Below are 19,881 nucleotides of genomic sequence, written 5' to 3'. Positions count from 1 at the left end.
TCAATCGTGATTTTCATTTAGAAAATAAACCACGTGGCTGTCGGTTAAATGAATCCTAGTATAAAAGCTTTCGTAAGTGTTGTGATGCAATATAAAACTGGATTGCCAATATGCTTAATTTTTTGTTAACATATTTTCGATCGATGTAAGTTCATTTGTTTTTTTTATTTTATTTTTTCGCTTTTCTAAGTAATTTGCTTTAAATGTTTTACATCTATTAATTATTTACTTCATAATTTTATATTAAAAACATTATTTTTTTCCTTACGCTACCTGGTACAGAAAAATGACGCTGCTAAAGATGGAGGTAAAGTTGAGATAAACGGCAATCTCGAGCAAGCCGAGGATGACGCCCTCATCAACTTTAACGCTCCACAGACAACCAAACCCGCACAAGATCAGAACGTCGAGAACAACAACGTGCCTCGCTCTCCGTTCAGCCCTACTAACAGCGAGAACAACGAGAACCTTAACATAGCCAACATGACCAGCGAAGAGATACAAAATTATCTTATCAAGAAGTTCCAAAGCATGAAATTCTTGAATGACCAGGGCGATAACAACAATCAGGAGTTTTACCAGAACACCCAGGGTTTTCCCGACATTCCGCTGCTGAACTCGGAGTTCAGCGACTCCGACTTAATAAGCCTGCTGAATAATCAGCTTGCGCAGGAAGGCTCATGCTCCAGCGAGGAAATAAGCGCTTTGGCTCATGCGATGAGCATTGCTCACTCCCAGAATTCGATCGACAGTAGCTCCGATTCGAGCTCTAAGGATTCCTCTGCGGATTCCAGCTCGGAGGATGGGCAGCCGTACATAATGCCATTGTCGCACAATATAACTCTGAAGGCGACAGGCGAGGACGGACGCGTGCGGCTCATTGTGCCCGTGAGCCCCTCCGGGAGCGCTGCGGATGTGCCGGAGACGCAGAGCGCCGCCCCGAGTGCCGGCTCATCGCTGCAGGTGCCGGGCCAGTCCGCCGCCGCACCAATCACACGCTCCACCAGCGAGAAGGTGCCCAACAGGAGCGAGCTCATGGCTGCCATACGAGCCCAGTGGACACGACACACCACTAAGTAAACAAACATCGTTCATTCGAGTCAAGTTACCTTATCCTACCCTATTTAATCATTTTAGTTATTAAAGATTCTATTGTAGTTTCTCGTATACAATTTATGATACATATATAGTTTTTAAATTGTTTAAATACGTCTTAGGACGATAAACTTAAAGGTGCCAATATTAAAGTTTGTCGACTTACAGACGGGCGTTGTTTTAAATAGTTTTATTGTTTATTTTATTTCCATTATTAAACGTTTTCTAGTCCTCGTATCTATAAACTTTATTTAAGTGCATTTTCCACTACATATCTAATTCATATCCTACGGGAACTTATGCAAAATATACAATATTTTTCTCGCATACAGGTCAAAATTTGTACTTCGATTTTCTATATCAATATATCTTAGAATTTTTCAGGCATATATATTTAAAAAAGACTTATTAGGGTCAAAATTTTACATAGGAACTACATATATTTCTACTACTAGATATGTGCCAAATTATTTATATTCTATTATTAAAAAAATTAAGCATCACTCTCGCCCAATTATAAATTCTTACTCTGTTTCAAAAAGTAACGGACTCAATGAAATCAAAATTGTGAGAATAAAAAAGTCGGGAATGGATTACAAAACTATACGATCGATAACTGTATTTGAGAAAAGGACTACACTACTATGAAAGGATCATTTAACATTTAATAGATACTAGCTCTACATATTTAAAGGACAAAAAAAAAATAAAAAACCCAAAAAAAAATTTTTGAATATCTGGATGTTTTTCGAATTAATTGTTGTTCACTTTAAAGTCATGATAGTAAAATAGTCAAATATTTATCAATTTAAAAGTAGAAATTACAAAATGTTTGATTAATTACTGTAATAGCCATCGTAAAAATATAGAAATAGTTGCCTTCTTACATATTATTATATTTCATTGTATTAAAAAATGCATTGTTGTTATCATTTTACTATTATTATAAAAGCCTACATTTTAAACATCAATTTATCTTCGGCTTTGGTTATATAATTTTACGAACTTATTTTTTTTATTGACATTCGACATTTTTTCCTACGTTTAAGTTATCGTATAGTTATTTTTTTAGGCAAAAAAGCGGTTAGGTATAACAGTGACTGTACTACCTAAACATCTGCACAAAAACAATTTTTTGTCTCTCTGTCCCTTGTTTTACTAAAGAGAATGAGAGGGAAGACTATATGTTTTGTGTTTATTTTGTCAGTTATTTTGTCAGTGGAAATTCACGATTAAAATTGAAAAAAGCAAATTTTTTTATCTAATTACCTCTGGTTACTTTATTCAAGCTCAGTGCGTATTATTTTTTTTTTTTAGTTATTCATTTTATTTTCTAACTTGTTATAAATAATATTAAATACTAGTTGTTATTGATGTTATACTATATCAAGAATATAATTATAGAAATAGTTGTTAGGATTTAAAAAATGCAGCTTGATTCCCTTGCGAACATCCAGTTACATTATAAGCACTCATGTTTAATCCATTACCAGTTTCCACTGGCGAAACAGGTGTATAAAAACATATTTTATTCTAACATACTGTTAGAAAAAAATATATAAAAAGATGTTTTTATACGTGCTTCGGCAGTGGAAACGCACGTTAACTTTCTCAATGTTTAACTTTTAGATCTCAATAGTTACAAATTAGACAAAGATTTATTGATGTTTTAAAAATAGTTATTAAATGAATATTCAAATATTAATCGGTAATCAGTGTCTATTTACAACATTTATGTAATATTGTATTTAAATAAATAGTTTAAGGAATGAAGGCTGACATAACCAAAGAGTAAACATCAGTTTGGGACATAGACTTGCACCGAGGAACTTACATAGATTGTCAGTCAACAATATTGGATTTAATGTTTAAAAATTTATGACATATTCAAATATTATTGGACTATTCATGATATAGTCGATTATTGTAGTAGACAGTTTCATTCAATCTCAATGTGGAAATCAGGACTTAAATAAAGGTAGACGTGATGTTTATTGATGTTTTATTTATATATATATCCATTAGAAATAAGATTAAAATAATTTATAGACATGTACATCATTGTTGATGGATCGCGTTACTCAAATGGACAGTGGAGCGGAGTTTCAGAAACTGGGGTATTTTCGGCTTCATCTTCGCCCTTCCCGCCTTTTCCAATTTCCCTTCCCATTCTTGACTGTACCTGTTTGTAAGTAGTTACAGTACCCTACATTATATATGTATCTGAATTTCATCAATGTAACATGACGCTACGGTTCCTTTTTAGATGGAAATATTTCATCAGTTTCTAGATCCAGTCATAATAAGAAAGCGATAAAACCATGTCAACAAGTGTAGGAGACAAAGGTGAACGAAGTGTCATTAGCAAAGATTACCTGTGTATCTCTCTTACCGTGTTTTTCCATAGCGAAAATACATACCTGTACAAAAAACATTATCCTCCCTTTCATGGTCTTTGAGAAAACATAGCAAAAATATATTTCTGAATAGGAGTTTCAGCGTATATATTCAGAAATAGAAGATGAAAATGAAGGGGGAGTATTTTTTTAATTTAGACGCCCTAAATTAAATATTGTAATGATATTATGGCTACAGAAAACTACTGTTGCCATCATAGTCCATTATTTATCACAAGAAATAGTAAACGAACCTTTTAAATAATTAAACCCATAACCGAATAATACAACCCAGTCCTAAAGTTAACTTAAGATTATTAAATTGGTCTGAGGACTTTATTTTAAGTTAAACCATGTGTATAAACCGGTGAGAGGTTTATGATGTTAGAAAATACATATATAGAACCTACATTGACATAGAAAATAACCATAGCATTTTTTGACATTGATAGGGGGGCGGTAGTGGGCTGCGATTATTTAGTTTGACTTGCCCACCAGTTCAATGGACCAAGAACGATTAGTTGCGACAAGCGTCATCGTATCGTCATCGACAATATTGGTCTTAGAATTTGTGCATAAAATAAATTTGCCCATATCGTGCGTAAAGTACACTTATTCTAATTTTGACGTAGTGATGATGACTATACGAAGGTGATTGTCACAAATATTCGTGCTAGGCCCACAGATAGCCATTTCGGTCTATAGCTAACATTTGTTTTTTTTTATATCAGTTGTCTTCGAGTGCAAAGATTGACCGTTGGTTTTCGCTGCTACCTAACACTGCGCCGGCCCTATCAAGACCAGAGAGTGGTTTCGTCTCCGGAGTGGAAGAGGTGGCTGAGCCCGGTACCCTGGCTGAAGCTAGGAACCTCCTCCTACAAATGGGGGCTAAGAAGAAACGACGCTTCATGTTTCTACGCTTTACCAGAAGAAAAGTTCTGATGAATAAACATACTTCGCTTTAAATTAAGATATTCCGTACGCTCTATTTAAATCTTTATAGCGATCAATTTACACTTTATCAATTTCATTTCGGTGCACACAAATAGAAAATATTTATTATTCTCAACCAAATTAGACTTCTTTTCGTACATTTTCTAATGCGTTAGATTTAATGAAACCTATTACAATTAGTGTCTCTGTTATTAATTGTATGGACAATTAAATCACACTTCGATATTTAAGTGTGTTGGTGGTACGCGAGCAAAATATTTAAAACAAGAGGCCGTATTCTGTTCTTAAACCGTTTTCCATTTTTTGAATTTTTGGTATGTTTTAATTAAGCGTAGAATGCAGACTGATTTATTTTATATATTTGAAACTTATAAAAATATTAAGCTTATTGATGTAATTTAATTTAATAATTTACCAAGCATATAAAAATGTCGATTAACTACTGCTCATTGTTGAACTTTAAAAAAAATACCACAGAGTATAAGACACGACCACTTTTAAAAAGAATGTTTGACATATAGGTATCTCTGCTTTAACCCGTCCGTTTGATTATTTTCCTGCTGTTTTCTAAAGGTTTTTAATCTACCTTGATTATATACATTCCATTGCCTTATCGTTAATATAAGTATTATGCTTAATAGAATCAATGAATAGAATTAAGATAATGTAACAATATTTAATAACATGAACAAATCGAAACAAATGCATTTCTAGCGTATTTCGTAATTTAGATATAATTAAGGTTGAATGGCATACAGCGACCAAATATTTCGATATCGGGTACTTACGCCTATTAGACTTAAAGACACGATCAATTTATATTATTAAATAAATATAACTTTTAAATATCAAAATTTAAATTTTCAAACATTTCTAGGCTCTATTACTTTTAGTGCCATTCTGTTTTAATAGTGACTAATAAAAAACTGATAAATGATATAATTAAGTATGATTAGTTATTCTGCTACTTCTCACGAAGACTGTCTACACTATAATTAATTATAGTAAAGAACTAAAGTAAGTGAAAACTAGTAGATAATTTAGATTAAGAAAGAGTTAAATGTTTTGAAGGTTGTATAAGAATGCTTGAAGGAAATGAATTAACAGGAACAAAATTCAAACTATACGTTGGGTTGGTAAGGCTTGTGACACAAATTATACTACCTAAATATAACAAAAATATAATATGATAATAAATAAAATAATAAAAATAGTAAACTATAATAAAGAAGGAAGGTACGGTGCTTTGCTACTCGATTACGTGGTGGCGAAATAATTAAACACTGCCTTATATTTAAATGTGCATGTGAAAACCAACTTGGTGCTGTTGTTCATGCAATCAACTAAATAAAACGCTTTATTAAATACCTAATCTTTTTGAAGAAGTTGTTCAATCTAGCATTAGGCTTAATATCATTTACTGACAGAAAAAGTATATTACTCGCAATTAAAGAACCGCGAAGGAGGGCGAAATGTACTAAAATCATTTTTTGAATCTACGTAAGAAGGACAAAGCTATAAGTCTTATGACTTATTGCGAGAAGGCATTTAAAGTATTTTGTAAGATATAAAGGATTATGATAAAAGTCCCTACATTATAGAGCTCCTATTTGGCTTCATGAATATTCATTTTGAATATTAATTAAATTTTAAGTTATTTTTAATAAAATTGTGAGAATGCTAAGTGTACTGACTGATTATTTTATTGGTATTATATTTACTTCATAACTAAAAACAATGAGTTGTTTTAAAGTAGTGTTATAAATAAATTTTTGAGCAAACTATGATGTATTTATTTCCTTTTTTTCTTCGGTTTTCCCAAAATATATTTATGTATGTGTACATTAAAGTAATGTAGATACATATAAAAAATCTCTATTAATTGGTAGAGATGACAAAGAAAGATGTTTAGTCGTCCGTCACCTTGTAAAAGAAAAAATAACAATGGTTTCGATGGATTCGATTGATTGATTGATTGAATTGTTCAAATTGCAACTTCTCAATCTATGGCCTGGTTACTGCTACAATTATAACAGTTGCAGCATAGTTTTATCGTAATGCTCAAAGACGTTCTTGACACACGCTTATTAATTGTGAAATATAGACTTCAATAAAAAAAACTTGAGAGGTGTCAAGGGACACCCGGATGGAACGAAGTTCCTTTCAATTAATTAGTGAAGGAATTGTAATAATTTTTTTTAAGTCGCGACTCCACACTGTTCAATGCGAAATAGAAATGAAAATATCTGGCTTGCTTTCTATAAGAGAGAGAGAGACAGAGTGTCGTGTTCTATAAGTGAGAAAGAGACAGACAGCAAAAAGTGTCGTGACAACTTTTCGTAAGATTTTTTTCCGTCTAGCCCCCTTTCACAACGCGCGATAAGGAACTTCGTTCCAATAAAAAGTTTTGTTGTAATCTGTGGCACAATATGTCTATGTAAAAATGTCTATGATTGGTTGTTGCGAATATAACAAAAAGAAGAGTAAACGTGATTATTTTCTCCACCGTGTTTTTATTGCAATATAACGTTGCAAACATCCTAAAAGTCCATAAAACATAACATTAATTGCATCGACTAGACTCGAAAACACCTTATCGGAAGTTATTAATAACATCAATGTTGGTAGGTTTCAACCGCAACCTCTTAGTTACTCTTAATATTTTATGCAATTAACATAACTTTAAATTTTGCATTTACCTTATTTTTATAGCTTTTTTCCGTGTTTAAGTAATATCGGTCAGGTCGTAAAAATGCATACTGTAAAACTATTTTAAGGAGAGTAAAGGTAAATTGAAAGCAAGGGCAACATTGTCTTAATCCATATATATAAAAGAAAGTCGTGTTAGTTACTCTATTTATAACTCAAGATCGGTCGAACTGATTTAGCTGAAAATTGGTGGGCAGGTAGTTTAGAACCAGGAAACGGACATAGGATAATTTTTACCCCGTTTTCTATTTTTTATTCCGCGCGGACGGAGTCGCGGGTAAAAGCTAGTTTAAAATAATCAGAGGATTATTAATATCAAAGATTACGAAATACTATTCTACTCATCAAATACATTTTTATGAAAAATGAAAAATATTTATAAAATTAACTTACATAGAGGAAAAATAAATTCATATCAAAGACAATCTATCTGAGATGCTCTGTGGCGTTTTCAACTCATTGTCAAATCTGCATTGACAAGCTATCGATCAGTCATTCCACTTTATCATTTCCCACGTTTTTCACACATCCTGTTCCCTACATATTCCCTATTTCCAATATATCCAGCCCACATTTTTTTAAAGTTTAATCCAGTCAAACAATTCAAGCGCCATCACGGCGCACATGATACATAAGCTCAGTTTGTTGAGACTTAAAAGCTTTCTATTTACAAGTTTAGATTTCGCGGAAATCAATAATGGAACATTTTAAATATTCGATACTGCGAGAAAAATGGCGGCGTTATTTTGATGAGGGACAACGAGATGTATTTAATACGGGGTAAAACAATAACTTTACTGTAGTATAAATTGTCAAGATAATTCCATCATTGCAGTGACTTCATCGTTAAAAATGCGACTAATATATTTGCTTCTAAAATTTATAACGTTTTTTAAATGCTGATTTCATTTTTATCGTAGGTCGGCAGAAGAATCTAATGATAACCGTCCAATACCAAATCAAAATAAAACATACGTGGAATTGTTCAAGTTTGTGCCAACAAAACATTCAGAAGATTTCACTTTTACTCGCGAAGATAATGCTTCTTGCCTAATAAGTGAAGAAAATAGTGTACGTATTTTTGTGTTTCTTATTTATTTTGATTGAATTTGTGTTGTAATTAGATTGAGTTAAGCAATTTTTTAAACAGGTTGTTCCAACTGATGCAACAGTAAAATCGAAGCTGGTAGGATTACTGGCTGTAAAACACAAGGTAGAACAACAGCCAGATTCACCAAAATTGCAAGAACCACATGAAATGGATAATGGCACTGTGAGTAAGTTTTCACAATATGAACAAAACACATATGCAAATGATCTGGAACCCATGATGCAACCCCAAATGCCACAATTGAGGGAACGCCATGATATGGAATCTAGGGAAGTACATGTTCGTGGTAACTTTGCACTGTATGAACCCTGTTTAGGAGATCTGTTAAAGCCTGAGTTTGCCGAACTACAAAAGCTGAAGTTAGAACAAACAATAGATTATATTTCAAGTCAACAATTTGAGTACAAGCAGAATATGACCAGGCGACCAGATTTGTTAATAGTGCGAAACCTCTCTGGTGCATCCAACAAAAAAATATATACCTTGGAGGAATTGGCAGGCCCAATTAAGCCAGTGGTTTCACAGAAACACAAAAGCAAGTTTGCCAGAAAAGTAGATCGGATGTGTGAACAATTTCAAGGCGAGGAAGAGAATAATTTGCAACCAGATTTGATAAAATTGCAAAACCCTTATCATGTGGAGAGAAAAAAAGTAAATATTTGGGATATAATTAAACAACAGAAACTCTATTTGACACAACCATTTAGGCATCAGATTGCCCAATATAAATTCAAGCTTACACAACGTTTGGAGCCAATATTGGAAGAATCTGAGACAACATTGGAGCGACTAGTGGAGCCCGAGTTAAAACAACAACTACGGCTTGTAAAACAAAATTCAGACCTGGGATATTATTTAAATGAGTACAATTTGGAACAAGAAACTGAATCTGAAGTTTCTCATGATGAGGATTATGAGGTATGTTGCAATTACATCAATATTTTTTAATAGTTCAAGATAGTTGAAGCTCTTCAAGGTTCAACGGCAAGTTTCTTTTAATTGCTGTAATAAAATGTTACAGATTTTATCTTTTATGATTTGCTGTGTAGCTTTAACAGATTAATACTTTGCAAAATAACTAAACTGTAGTATGACATGACATACACAAACTGAGATATAATTACTATTCTGTCATGAGACATTCTGTTTAGGAAATGGATATAAGGTAACTAATGAATATTTGTTTCTATTTGCTCAGGAGAGTGTGGTTGCAGCATCACCACTTGGGTCTAGAACTGGTGAGAATTATTATCATTTTATCATGATTTCACATGCGACAGCTTGTCAAGAAATTCCTGACTAACTAGTAGTATTAAAAAAACTTAACTAGTAACCTATGTTCTTTCTACATCACACATTTTATCAAAATCCTTGAATCAATCGAAATTCTAGCAAACATCGATCCATCCATACATACATGTAAACATTCACATTTTATAACAGTAAAATAATAAACATTGTGATGCAACCTGCACATATCTGAGAAGAAATTCAATGATATGTGTGAAGTCAACTCGGTGGGGACATATAGTGAGCTGATGATGATGATGATGAAAATAATTGTACCATTTCAGATTTTATTTTGTTTTTTATTGCATAAAAGATATAGTTTTCCTAAGTTTACTTTTGTATGAGATCGAACAATATTTAATTAATTAGTACATTAGATGAAAAATGCACCCAGAAATGTTGATTATTATTTGAGAGTTTTCATAAGGTTATGTACACCAACAGTATTGTTAATACCTTTATTTCTAATTTTACAGGTATACAGTGTAACCAACGAAACAATAACCTCATTATTTCCATCATAATTTGCGTTGCTATCCCTCTAAGAACTATGGAAGGTAAGCTTTGTCTTTTACAATACAAATTTGATATCAATACAGTTTTCTGAACGATTAAAAATTATTCCAGGAGATATAGTGGAAGAGCTTCTCAACTATGTTTCTTATGTGGCGATTACCATATTCATATTGTTATTCTCATGTCTGCTGTGTATTTGCAAAGTGTATAATTTGATAATGTATGATGAAGATGAATCCAGTGTCAAAACATGCGATGAACCACCAGTGGATGATGTGGATCAATCTACACATCAAGGTATTTATTTCTATTTTTTCTATAAGATTAAATAAAAACAATTCTGTACAAAGTGTCCATTACCTTATTTCACTATTTCAGTTATTTTCTTAAAATTGTGAGATAAAATTTAGTGATACTGTAAAATATAAGTATTTTCTTATATATAAAATTCTCGTGTCGCGGTGTTTGTGGTTAAACTCCTCCGAAACGGCTTGGCCGATTCTCATGAAATTTTGTGAGCATATTCAGTAGGTCTGAGAATCGGCCAACATCTATTTTTCATACCCCCCCCCCCCATTTTTTAACTGCGCGCGGACGGAGTCGCGGTCGACAGCTAGTAACATTATATACAATTTGTCTAGTTTATATAATAATTTTACCCGCGACTCCGTCCGCGCGGAATAAAAAAAAAAGAAAAGAAAACGGGGTAAAAATTATCCTATGTCCTATTCCTGGTTCTAAGCTACCTGCCCACCAATTTTCAGTCAAATCGATTCAGCCGTTCTTGAGTTATAAATGGTGTAACTAACACAACTTTCTTTTATATATATAGATTACTAGCTACATTTAAAACATTTCAGATGTTAATTAGATAATGTGTAGGACAATTTTCAGAACTTGTAAATATATAATTAACACTTATGAAGTTTGTCATTTATTTTTTTATTTATATATTAATATTTATATCAGTCCATTAAGACATTAATCGACCGTTAAGAAATTATAATGTATGTTTATGTCACCTATTTCTATTACACAGAGGCCCTAAAGCGTGTGCTGGACCAAATGCATGCTGGACCCCAGCCTGAGTTTTTCATCCAGCCAATAGTACCACCAAACACTTTGCAGCCCATCTTATCTCCTGAACAATATATGGAGGAAGAATAATACCTCTTAAATACTGGTAATTGATTAAAACCCTATTTTGCATTCTTATTTCATGAATTTTGTTAATGTTATCTTTTATTTACATAGTCTAATTATTAAGAAGTTGTGTAGATTTATTAGTTGCAGTTTATTCACTTTGTTACTTATACATTTCTTAGAACTATGTAAAGTATTATCTTAATACAGCTCCCCGATTTGTGGATGTTCAAGCTGCAACTTTACAGACAATGCTTTGCGACATTTACTTTGATTTTTTTTTCTATTTCAATAGAAATCTGCCCTCGAAGCATTTAACATTATATGCATTTAATGAGTTTTTTGTTAGTAATTATTATTTTCTATTGCATTTATATTATTAGTTTTAGGATGTTGATTATGCATGCAATGTTGCAATTATCAGTACAATTTATATCTTTTATAATAATTTACTTTGATTTTTCTAATTAATACATTATGTAGTATAGTTGTAAGTGTTTTGTTGAAATTGTAAAAGATCTCAACATTTTTCTTTTTGTCTCAATTTGTGTTATTGAAGCCAAAGGCGTATAGTAATTATATAAGATTATTATAAAGACTGCATCAATGAAATAAGTTTTGAAAAAGTTTCATTATAATAGTAAAGGAATTGTCATTTTTCTACTTTAATTACTTAAGTGTATATTATTATTAGTTTGTTTATAAAATGATTAAATAATCATTTTTAGTGAGAACTTACGATATGACAGATTAAATTTGTGATATGTTTTTGATCAAAGCTCAGTGAAACATAAAGACTTAATTAGTACATTAATTTATATTTTTTTTTTTGTATAAATTTAACGTACTATAAAAACTTGTGATAACTTCTTTTCAATATATTTAAACTTTATTTTGTAATACTAACATAATTTTTGAATAATTAATTTACTTTTGTTTACTTATAAACTTGTTAAGTATTATGTGAAAACTAAAAGTCTGATTCAAGATGCCATATAATAACATTTATAAATACTTTATACCGCCTGCCATAAGCCAGCCATACACGTGCAGTTTTAACTGCACAAACTTAACAATGGGAATATTCAGTTGAAATGTATCTATATACACGAAACTGAGAACTGTACAGTTCAACTGGCATAATCAAAATTTCATTACAAATGCGCAGTTGTCAGTTTTATTAAGAAATGTCAATTGATAAGAGAGAATACAGTTTAGTTTGCATTTAAAACTTCACATATGTGACTGGCTTTACGTTAAGACTGTTAGAGTTTTATTCCGAGGAATCTCATGATTTAAGATTACTATAGTAATATTATATTAAATTAAATATTTACTAAAAAGTATTAGTTCCTTTTTATATAACATATTATATAATTATTATTATTAAGTTGCAGGTTCATTTGTTGTCAACAAATGTAAACCTTTCTCAACATATTTTGTTATTATTTAAAGTATAATTTTTGCCTTGTTTACTCTTTGATAAATTTTTAAAGTGGTACTCAAAGTCCACTGTGTTAAACGGTTTCCTTATAATAAAGTTTATTGGAATGTAGTAAATGTTTTATTATACCTAGCACTATTTTCAGATCATGAAACTGTTTTTTGGTCTTTGATAAATAGCAAAGGAGACAATATTATATTACCAAGGATATCCTTCACTTTGAATTACAACAGTACAAAAATGTTCAAAACTGTCCAGATCAATAATAATTAATAACTCAAGTTGCATTATAACGGTTTCGTTACAGCTTATGAAAACATCTGTATAAAAAACCATTTGACATTAGATGTACGTAATGTGACTAATTCGCAAATTAATGTACAATGAATTTATTACTTCGACTTTATATGTGGTTTTTCCAAGTTTGTACAGTATTTGTCTAAACTTCGCACGATTCGCTGTACATAATACAATATTAGATGTAGCGAGATGCGGAGGAAAGGCACTGCGCAGTAAGCAGATGACCTTGGCCCGTCAAGATATTTGAAAAGAACTATACATGTGAGTTGATTGAAACCCAAGGTTATCTATATATCGTTCCTACACTGTGCTGTGGTTTCAAAGAAATAAAAAAACAATTTCTATTAATTACATTTAATCAATATAAAATATGAAACATTTTGAGACTCCAATATCACAAAGTAAATTTATTTCTCACTAAGAGTTAGAAGGTTATTTACGTAAATACCTATCCAAAAAAATAATACTTCAAACATTACAAGTATTGTTGTACTGCTGCGACAGAGTACAAATTAATAGACTCCATTGTCCGCCTCAAATGTAATTTTAACCAATTACAAGCAATCAAAAACATATACACTAGTTGTTCCAATTTTCAAACAACTAATACTGACTTTGCACTGAGAAATTTCATTGAAATGTGTAAAAAATGTAATATACAAAAACATCAAGATGAAGTTAAATTATAAAACATTTTTACTTCAACTTATAAAATATCTGATGTCCCAAAAAAACACATACCTTAATATATATGATTCAAATCAACAAACATTATAGAAATAAAAATCAGCCTTTTTCCATCTTCCAATATCTGGACTATTACATTTAAATTCAGAGCTTTTAAGAAACAAATATGCTGCACCAATCGGAAGTTATCACTACAAAAATATAAAATATTTATTTTTAAAATTAAAAACTATAGAAATAAATGTAAAATTCTTATAAAGTATTGCATGAACATGAAGTTATTTAAATAATTAAAGATTAAATGGATTAATTAAAAAGAAAATGAAGCTTTTATTCAGTAGATTAGTAACTTTTATTGTAGTAACATTTGCCAATTTTTTTTTTGCTTATGGGCATTACTACTTTACATTAAACCTCATTTCCTTTTCAAATTCTTACAATCAAACATTACATACAATAAATTGATCTGGCAAATATGAGTATTAGGAACTCACTTATTTAATTATCTCCTTAAAATAATATAGCAGTAGTAGTATATATGATTAATGAATAATTTCACTTCCGCTAACATAAGATCTACAATTTAGAAATACATTGAAAGCCACAACCAAAAACAAGTTGACACAATTTCTACCAAATAATCTGCATACAATTTCCATTCAGTTGAACTGTTAAAAAGATTCGACTTTTTTAAATAATAAAGAGATAAAAGAAATCGTTTTAAAAACAGTGAAAATCATGTATGCCTTTTATTTTCCTTTTTAAATGTAATTTGTCACAATCACACTAAAGATATATGTAAAATTCCTTTTAGATTATAAAAACACATTAATTTCATCAATAACAAGGCAAAAGCCTTATCCTAAAGATATAGTTATAAAAGTTTTGCAATAATTTTATCAAAAATAATATATTCACATATACTTCAGATACCCCATGTTTAATTTATCACAAGATCAATTGAATTATGCAAAAAAAAAAGTATTATTGTTATTTAAAAATAACTCTTTTAATCAGATTTTACAATCAAAAGCTAAAATTAAAATCACCTTTCTAAATGACAAATTTCAAATGGAAATCACCTTTAACACATATTAAATTTAAGTTAAATTTAAATGTTTAAATGTTACAGGAGAGCACAAAACAATATTTGAGCAATATCTTTTACAAAAATGGAATACATAAAGACTATGACTACCATATACTTAGGGTTGCCAGGTCGCCCAACCTACTAGCTGAAGAGACCAGCCAGTTTGGCCGGACATTTGGGTAGAAAGGTTGAACACCCTATATTATTTAGGATTTTGTCTCGGTATTAATAGGTACACTCTCGTTTGGGAAATGTAAAAAGCCTACCTATGTCCGGCTTTATCCGGACGCCTGGCAACGCTACACATACTTAATTATGAGTACATTAGCAAAACATACAATGTTTCATACACTGTTTGGTATCTATGTTACTTTGTAAACAAATATCACTTAAATAGTAAATTTTGGGACTAATATATATAGTTGTTTTCATATAATCCAACCTGGATAAACAAAAAACATCTATAAGAGTGCCATTGTTTTTTTTTTTCAAATAACAACCTCTATAAGCTAAAAACTCGAGTTACGACAAAAACATGGCAGTCCATTGGACTCTCATTTATCCAGGTATTACTGCATATAACTTTAATCTTTCTAGATTTTAAAAAGATATAAATTATGTAAGACATAGGATTCTTACCACAATTAACCTTCTTGAAGTCTAAATATTTCAAGTCAAATATCAAGAGCTCAAAAAAGTTAAAAGTTATAAGAATCTTGTCTTTTACGAACTTTGTATTAATTTATAAGCAAGATAGTTTCTGCAAATATTTAAGATACACTGATTTCCAAATAAAAGGTATAATGTAACCTTTGTTTACAAAGATCATGCCTTGGTTGTTATATCATTGATTTGTATATAAATATATGAAATCAATTTCATATATTTACATAATACAACAATCACTACATTGTAACATATAATGAAGCCATACAACTATACATTCCTCCTTTTCCCCAGTAGAATCAGCAGTTTGTTCTTTTGATATTGATTGCCTATGCAGCACATTAACTTTATCAACAACATCTTCACCTTTACTTTGCTTCTTATCAGCATTGGTTTCTTGATTTGATGTATCCTCTTTAGCACCATTGACACTTGTATTGGAGCCACCAGCCTCCTGTTTAACATAAAAAAGCTTTGCTTTGCTTTCAATGATTCAAAAATTAGCTATTTAATCTAAATAAACTGTTAGTGTAAATGACAGAGGTATGTTTAATTTCACAATTTTAGGTCCTAGAATATAAGAATTCTTTAAAAAAGACTTATACAATACCCTCACTGTTACTAGTCTACATTAGAAATAGCAATTAATTGAGTTCTGTTGCAATGAGACCATATATTTCTTTAGTTACTAGGGTACAAAAATTTCATTTTATGCACATTTATCTTTTCGGAGTACAAGGTCAACTGCGCGCTGCGCACTAACTTCTCCCCGTATCCCTATACGCCCCGCTATACTCTTACATATATATCTACCTATCCACTTACATTTCCCTCACGTTCGTCTTGATCGTCATATTTGTCGTAATACAAATGGTTCTGATCGAGGGATTGTTCACTGGTTTTTTTCCCAAAATAAACTGGAGAAGTCATTTTCAGTGTTCCAGAAGCGAACAGATCTCGTTCCTTAGTTGTTTCTATTTGATCCAACGAACGATCAGACATGCTGAAAAAAAAAACAATAAAGTTTATCAACTAATTCTATAATTTATTTCATAATTATGGTTTTTGCTGCCCACCTTGTGAAGTTATTGACTTTACACGCACGGATTTTACAATCTGGTAGTAATTATTATATCATCAAAATCTAACACCCTTTTATTATTTACTCAAATCCCGAAAGATGCGAATTTGTGAAAAACAAATTGTCAATCAATAACAAAATACAAATGTCAAATGTCAAGCGAATGACGCCATCTTTAGTAGATTTAAATTTTTTTGGTAACATTTCAGTGGTTTAGATACTAACAATTCGGCTCAATTTTTTTTTATTTTGCAATCATAAAAAGTTACTGAATATTTTTGTGGCTATGTAACGAAGTTTTTTTGTGATAAAAATTAAACATAAACGCAATTTTCAATTTAAGACCTTAACATTTTGGAGAAACAAACGTTACCTACTATTTATATGGGTCACACTTCCTTTTGACTACCCAGTTTTCTGAATACAAATTAGGCGTAAAAGATTTGAAAATTGAGATTAAATGCAAGTTATAGATGTAATTTTTCTGTTGTTTAGATTAATTGTAACAATCAATAATGGATAATTATTTTACTTACAACTTATACATTGAAGGCGTTCTTTCCTTAGAACGGTCACGTCCATCACTATGATTTAAGTTATCTTTTAACTTGTTGCGTCTTTTCGTTGGTAGCCATATTATTCCAAATCTCATTGATGATTTTTTATTTTTAGCATCCTTATAAGAAGAAGAAACATAGTTGTTATCTGCAACTGGCGTTGGTTGTGGCATGAAGGTAGAAACCCCATGATTTTTAGAACTTCCCGCCTTCTCTCCAAAAATATTTGGGGAATATTTCTTGTCATTATTTGTCGAAGTTGAATGTGGGAAATTATTTTTATTTTGTTTTGGATTATTAGCAGTAACAGTACTACCAACTTTCCTATCGAAGTTTTCTGTATTGCTTTTCTTTGTAGTCTGGTTCATATGTGTATTTTTTACAGATACTTTGTTTGTCTGTTTTTTCCCATAATCCAGAATGTTACTAGACTTTTTAGACGAGGACTTACTAATTAGGCCCTCCATTGCACCTTTTTTACTATCTTTTACCATTTTTTTGCTAGACGGCGCCACTTTGATCCTAAAAGATTAAAAAAGTTATTGTAAAACAATGAAAACGAAACAGATTTTTACGCGAATAAACTTACGTAAGTTACCATGTCGTACAAAAACATATCTTCAAATGACAATAATGAGTTTACCGTAATGTTTCATCAGTGGAATCCCTCTACTAGCTCCTTAGTGACTATAAAAAGCATTTCACATTAAAATTTGATACGTAATATTTTACTATTGATACATATTTACTACAAGCCATTTACGAGTTTCAAGTACAAAGTAAAATGCACTTGCACAAGTAACTTTCCTGTTTTAATCATTTACGGCGTCTTTTGAACATGGGATTAGACTAAGTAAAATTGCGAATTCTTATGCCTTCACCAAGCCATATAAAATGAATATGGGATCTTTTATTGTAATTACTAATTATTAGGTACTTTATTTAATAATAGCGATGTCAAAACACTGAATAATGTAAGTCAGTTTGCAGTTATTACTTTAATTCTAAACATTTTGTGGGTATTTTTGAAATAGACACAATATGGATAACCGAGTAGTACATATCTATTACTTTTTAATGCACTTACACGGCGATTATAATTAGTATAGATGACTTACGTTTAAAGTATTTAATGATTCTTTATAAGTTATTACGAAACGTTCTAGATAAAATAAATACTGTTTTGCGAATTGCAATTTTTTCGTTTTAATTAATGGCTTAATTGAATTGATTGATTGTTAAAAATATCTTTTTACATTGTGAGAGATACTAAATGACTGGATTAATTTAAAATATATTATAAAAGCGAATGTTTGGATGGATGGATGGACGGATGGATGGATGTTTGTTTGCAGGTACCTCCAGAATGGCTGTATGGATCTCCATGAAATTTGACATAGATGTAGAACATAGTCTGGAAGGACACATAAGCTACTAATTAAGTTTTTTTTAATTGCGCGCGGACGGAATCGCGCCTGTCAGCTAGTATAATATTCAAAATAACTTAGAATTCTAATGATAACAAAAATAACAAATGATTTTTCGGGTTCAGCTGATAGTCTATAACCCTATTACTTACACAAATACCTAAATATTGATTTGGTAAATAAAAACCTGTTTTGTCGACCTCGTATTATTGGGATAAGGACAGGGAAATGGTGATGATGACAAAATGCTCTATAAGCATATTTATATTTCAATCGGTATATAGTTAAAAACAAACTGGAAATACTCGTTTGGTTCAAAGCTTGACCTTATATAAGCATTGCGCTTAGTTCGAATAAGGTATTTTAACTATATTTTGTTATTGAATATTACATTTTTTTCAAAGACAATTGCGTTGTATCGATTTAATACATGTCCTTTGTTTCCCTTGGTCATATTTGACGACAGACTTGTTGAGCATTTGTAAGATATCTCTCAGGTCATTAGAGGGCAAGACGCGTGTGTTTTGTGTTAAACTATGTAGTGCCGTTAAGAGACCTATTTTAGCACTACAAATATTACTTTCTAATACATTCTTAAATGTTATACTTTAGATTTCTGTACGAAAAATGATATTGATTAAAAAAGTTAATGAAAGTGTGGATTTAAAATATTTAAATAAATTACTTACTATTTTTGATTGTCTTCTACATGTAATATGAGACGTTTATGAATTGTACTGCTTGCATTCACTGGTTGTATTAACAGTAAATCTAAATTACGATGATCTTTAAATTTAAAGTACGAAATGTACGCGACCGCGCGATGCCGCCGTCCTCGTAAACTGACGAGTAAGTCACGGATCCGTTTTACTTTCGCAACATATGAACATATTATGCTAGTATATAGTTACGTCACCATTTAATAAACCTAATGACCATTTGAAGTTACAGTATTCTTTTGTCACTAATTGACTTGAGATTTCTACAACTTTAATATTAAAAGATTTGGAATTCGGTGAACGGATGACTCTTGTTCAAGATGACCTTTGGGTAAAAGTAAAACTGTTTAATAATGAGGCCATAATCACCTTCAATTTACTCGTATAAGCGTGGCAAGCCAATGAAGTCAGCAGCTGGATTAAAGATATGTAAAAACATATTTGATATATACCTACTACAGTAATAATAAAACGTCATCAGTTATTTTGAAAGCACGATTGTTTATTTAACTATAATTTTAATCAAAATAATTAACGAAACGGTTCCAGATTTACGTTAAACCAGTTAGGCCTCGGCGGCGTCCCGACAGGATGCGCACGCGCGTGTTACTCGTTTCCGATCACCTTGTGTTTTCTTGAATAAGTCTAAATCTGTATCAAATTTATTCTTAAATTTCATTTAGAGGTATCTAAGTT

General features: G+C 31.1%; 3 protein-coding genes across 5 annotated transcripts in view; 2 read left to right on the top strand and 1 right to left on the bottom strand.

The window, feature by feature from the left end:
• The window catches only part of LOC106717309 (carboxyl-terminal PDZ ligand of neuronal nitric oxide synthase protein), a 105,243-nt gene extending 103,790 nt beyond the window's left edge, over positions 1-1,453 (top strand). For 2 of the 3 annotated variants that reach the window (XM_045686046.1, XM_045686045.1), the window contains one exon: positions 283-1,445. In XM_045686046.1, coding sequence (XP_045542002.1) covers positions 283-1,080 — 798 coding nt within the window. In that variant the 3' untranslated portion in view covers positions 1,081-1,445. Of the gene's footprint in view, positions 1-282 lie in introns of all 3 variants that reach the window. The other variant, XM_014511147.2, reaches the window with a different exon arrangement.
• A 1,693-nt stretch (positions 1,454-3,146) lies between these two features.
• LOC106717126 lies at positions 3,147-9,568 on the top strand. The gene is made up of 5 exons (XM_045686139.1): positions 3,147-3,212; positions 4,223-4,401; positions 8,075-8,225; positions 8,305-9,183; positions 9,464-9,568. Exons 1-5 carry the CDS (start codon positions 3,147-3,149, stop codon positions 9,566-9,568), a joined length of 1,380 nt encoding a protein of 459 aa, XP_045542095.1.
• A 5,904-nt stretch (positions 9,569-15,472) lies between these two features.
• Positions 15,473-19,340, bottom strand: LOC106717139. Its single transcript, XM_014510861.2, has 4 exons — positions 19,156-19,340; positions 17,019-17,561; positions 16,227-16,404; positions 15,473-15,855 (listed from the first exon to the last, which is right to left on the bottom strand). Exons 2-4 carry the CDS (start codon positions 17,531-17,533, stop codon positions 15,622-15,624), a joined length of 927 nt encoding a protein of 308 aa, XP_014366347.2. The 5' UTR covers positions 17,534-17,561; positions 19,156-19,340; the 3' UTR covers positions 15,473-15,621.
• Positions 19,341-19,881: the final 541 nt, after the last annotated feature.

This window comes from Papilio machaon, chromosome Z, assembly GCF_912999745.1.
Source record: "Papilio machaon chromosome Z, ilPapMach1.1, whole genome shotgun sequence".
Taxonomy (NCBI): domain Eukaryota; kingdom Metazoa; phylum Arthropoda; class Insecta; order Lepidoptera; family Papilionidae; genus Papilio; species Papilio machaon.
Note: the sequence above shows the minus strand (reverse complement) of the source record. Positions and strands in the feature narration are given on the sequence as shown.

What these genes read in the sequence shown, in the direction of transcription:
- LOC106717126 (XM_045686139.1), top strand. Translation starts at nt 3,147, where the DNA reads ATGTACATCATTGTTGATGGATCGCGTTACTCAAATGGACAGTGGAGC. An exon ending in GCGGAGTTTCAGAAACTGGG is followed by an intron (nt 3,213 to 4,222) that starts GTATTTTCGGCT and finishes TTTTTATATCAG; the next exon opens with TTGTCTTCGAGTGCAAAGAT. An exon ending in TAATAAGTGAAGAAAATAGT is followed by an intron (nt 8,226 to 8,304) that starts GTACGTATTTTT and finishes TTTTTTAAACAG; the next exon opens with GTTGTTCCAACTGATGCAAC.
- LOC106717139 (XM_014510861.2), bottom strand. Translation starts at nt 17,533, where the DNA reads ATGGTAAAAGATAGTAAAAAAGGTGCAATGGAGGGCCTAATTAGTAAG. An exon ending in ACGCCTTCAATGTATAAGTT is followed by an intron (nt 16,405 to 17,018) that starts GTAAGTAAAATA and finishes TTTTTTTTTCAG; the next exon opens with CATGTCTGATCGTTCGTTGG. An exon ending in AAGACGAACGTGAGGGAAAT is followed by an intron (nt 15,856 to 16,226) that starts GTAAGTGGATAG and finishes TATGTTAAACAG; the next exon opens with GAGGCTGGTGGCTCCAATAC.